Below are 2,500 nucleotides of genomic sequence, written 5' to 3' on the forward strand. Positions count from 1 at the left end.
GTTTCTAGCGATACGATTGGCTCACTAAATCTTGTATATCAGTTCATATACCGTATGTCACAAAGCTGAAACCTTTGGGCAGGAAGCAACATTTCCTTGTATCCTAACGCACGGAATTTGTTAAAATTTAATGAAACAGCCATCTACATCTACATCTATACGTTCCAGCACTCGGCAAAGTCCATTCAACTATTTTTGTTTTTTTGGCTTGCGTGGGCTCATACGCCATAAGCCTTTTTGAGACATCACTGGCAAGCCGGCAACATTTTGCTGGAGAATTATCCGTGCCCTTATCGAATGGTATGTGACGCTACACATTTTGTTAGTTATTTTCCATAACATATCTTAATCACGTTTTTGGAATAATAACATTGTTAATTTAACTGTATTGCTGCTTATAAAAAGGTCTTTATGCTACAAATATTACTTCTATACATCTAACACGTTTTCATTTAAGTGAAGTACGATCGTCCGGGTAAGTGTAGTTCCTGAAAAAGGACTGTTTGACTAACATCTCGACGTTTCATCTCCAGGGTCAAGTGATTTGTGTAACGTCAGTAGATGGTATAAACATTCAGGGGCCAGTTACTCGAAGCCTGGTTAGCGCTAGCCGTTAGTTAAGAGGTATCAAAATTAAAAGGTTTCTATGGTTGCTTCGAGCAACCCGGGCTAGAGTGTTAATCACTTGTTCGGATGATGACTTCCACACAAGTCAAGTTCTTGAAACGTCAGTCAATAGGGACCTTAAGATCTAAGACGGCGACGTCGACGAAAACGTCACCTCAAAATGGAACTTCTCTCTAGTAAAAGACTTTCGTGATTATTCCATCACGTTCACTTTGTACAATGTGAGTATAGTATCCTAAAAATAAATTGGTACGAGCGGTTTCAGAGTGAAAATAGAGAATGAAAGATTCTCTGTTGCATGCTCGCGTTGTCGTCAAAACCTAAAATTTAGTGATTTCACGTCGTCGTCACGCAGAGAACCGCAAAAATATGAGCTAAAATCCGTGCTGCACGTGCAGCACGATTATTTACGCCGTTCTAACCAATTATATCATTGTTTTGTGGCGTTTTCGTCGACGTCGTCGTCGTAGATCTTAAGCTCCCTAATGCCATCCCAAACAGTCCTTCTCAGGACTACACACCCAGAGGATCGCACTTCACTTTAATAGTTTATTCAAACCACTTAAAATTTTAAGATCTTTTCATCATCAACACCATGGTTAACAAATAAAACAAACTACATGTATGTACCTGTTTTAGTTCTAGTAGCACTTTTCTTGTCAGGTCTAATTGGCCTTTCGGAAGTTTGGCAATGGTCACCATATTACCCTTCAAGTCGTAAGAAACATAGGTTGTATTCATTAGAATCAGTTGTTGAGCAATGAGAATATGGGTGCTTATCAATTACTGAATGCTGATTGGCTGAGATGGAGGGCACTTTTTCTTAATCACGAGGGCACTTTTGGTAATCGAGAAGGCATGATTACTTGACCCTGATCGGTTTAAAAGTTTCTTATCCAGAGCAAGCGAAGTTACAAGAGAATCTTCTTCCAGATTCTAACTCTCATTAAAGGGGCTAGGTCACGCAATATTAGGCAATTTCAGCACTGATTGAATGGTCATAGAATTAACTAAAATATCAAAATAACTGTTCAAAACTATAGAAGAACTCTAACAAAACACAGGGAAGCCAAGAAGGGACATGGATGGACAAAACTGGAGAGGATTGAAATGGATTGAATTTGGGTAAATTTGAAAAACGTCGGCCCACCTTTTTTCAAATTCATATCAGTCTATATCAAAATGTCATTTACAAAGCTGGAAAATCATTCTTAGTTATGTGGCCGTGATTTTGCAAACGAAAGACTGTTGCATTGCCAATTTGACGTTTAGAGCTCATAATTAACAAAATTAAACAAAATTACCAAAAATAGCATGACCTAGCCCCTTTAAACTGGTTTTTGTTCACATATAAAATACATTTACATGCTGCGATTTATTGAACTGAACTTTCACGGAATGAAACCGTATTAAGTGGATTGTCATTTGTCGCGATAGTGAATGAGCTTCCGTCAATAATTTTGCTCATTATGTGATAATCATGTTTTCGCAATGTACCCTCGTGCAATTAAGGATTAATTTCCCTGGCATTTTCAAAGTTTTTCAAATTGCCCTCGTCACCAATTTTGTGCGGAAAATACGCGTGAAATTAATCTTAACTGCTCTCGGGCCAATGCGATTACATGTACATATACTAATCATTCATCCAAAAGCATCTAGAAGTTTTGATTCGATCAAATAAGAATCCCTTTGAAAGAAGTCCTAAGGTTCTACAAAAGAACTAAACATACGATATTTCTGTACTATTTTAGTATAGGGAATCACAAGCTTTCGATTGCAATTTGAAATAAATGAGCATGGGTAAATTTTTTCAAAGACGAACAAAATTGAAAAAAATTTACAAGTGCTTATTTATTTCAAATTGCACGAGAAA

General features: G+C 37.3%; 1 protein-coding gene across 1 annotated transcript in view; it reads right to left on the reverse strand.

Moving 5' to 3' along the window:
- LOC137971033 (atrial natriuretic peptide receptor 1-like) overlaps window positions 1-2,500 on the reverse strand; it is a 45,592-nt gene that overhangs the window by 20,487 nt on the left and 22,605 nt on the right. Inside the window, exon 11 of the mRNA XM_068817749.1 lies at window positions 1,258-1,335. Within this exon, the coding sequence (XP_068673850.1) occupies window positions 1,258-1,335 (78 nt within the window). The remainder of the gene's footprint in view (window positions 1-1,257; window positions 1,336-2,500) is intronic.

This window comes from Montipora foliosa, chromosome 9 (genome assembly GCF_036669935.1).
Source record: "Montipora foliosa isolate CH-2021 chromosome 9, ASM3666993v2, whole genome shotgun sequence".
In the NCBI taxonomy this organism is placed as follows: Eukaryota; Metazoa; Cnidaria; class Anthozoa; order Scleractinia; family Acroporidae; genus Montipora; species Montipora foliosa.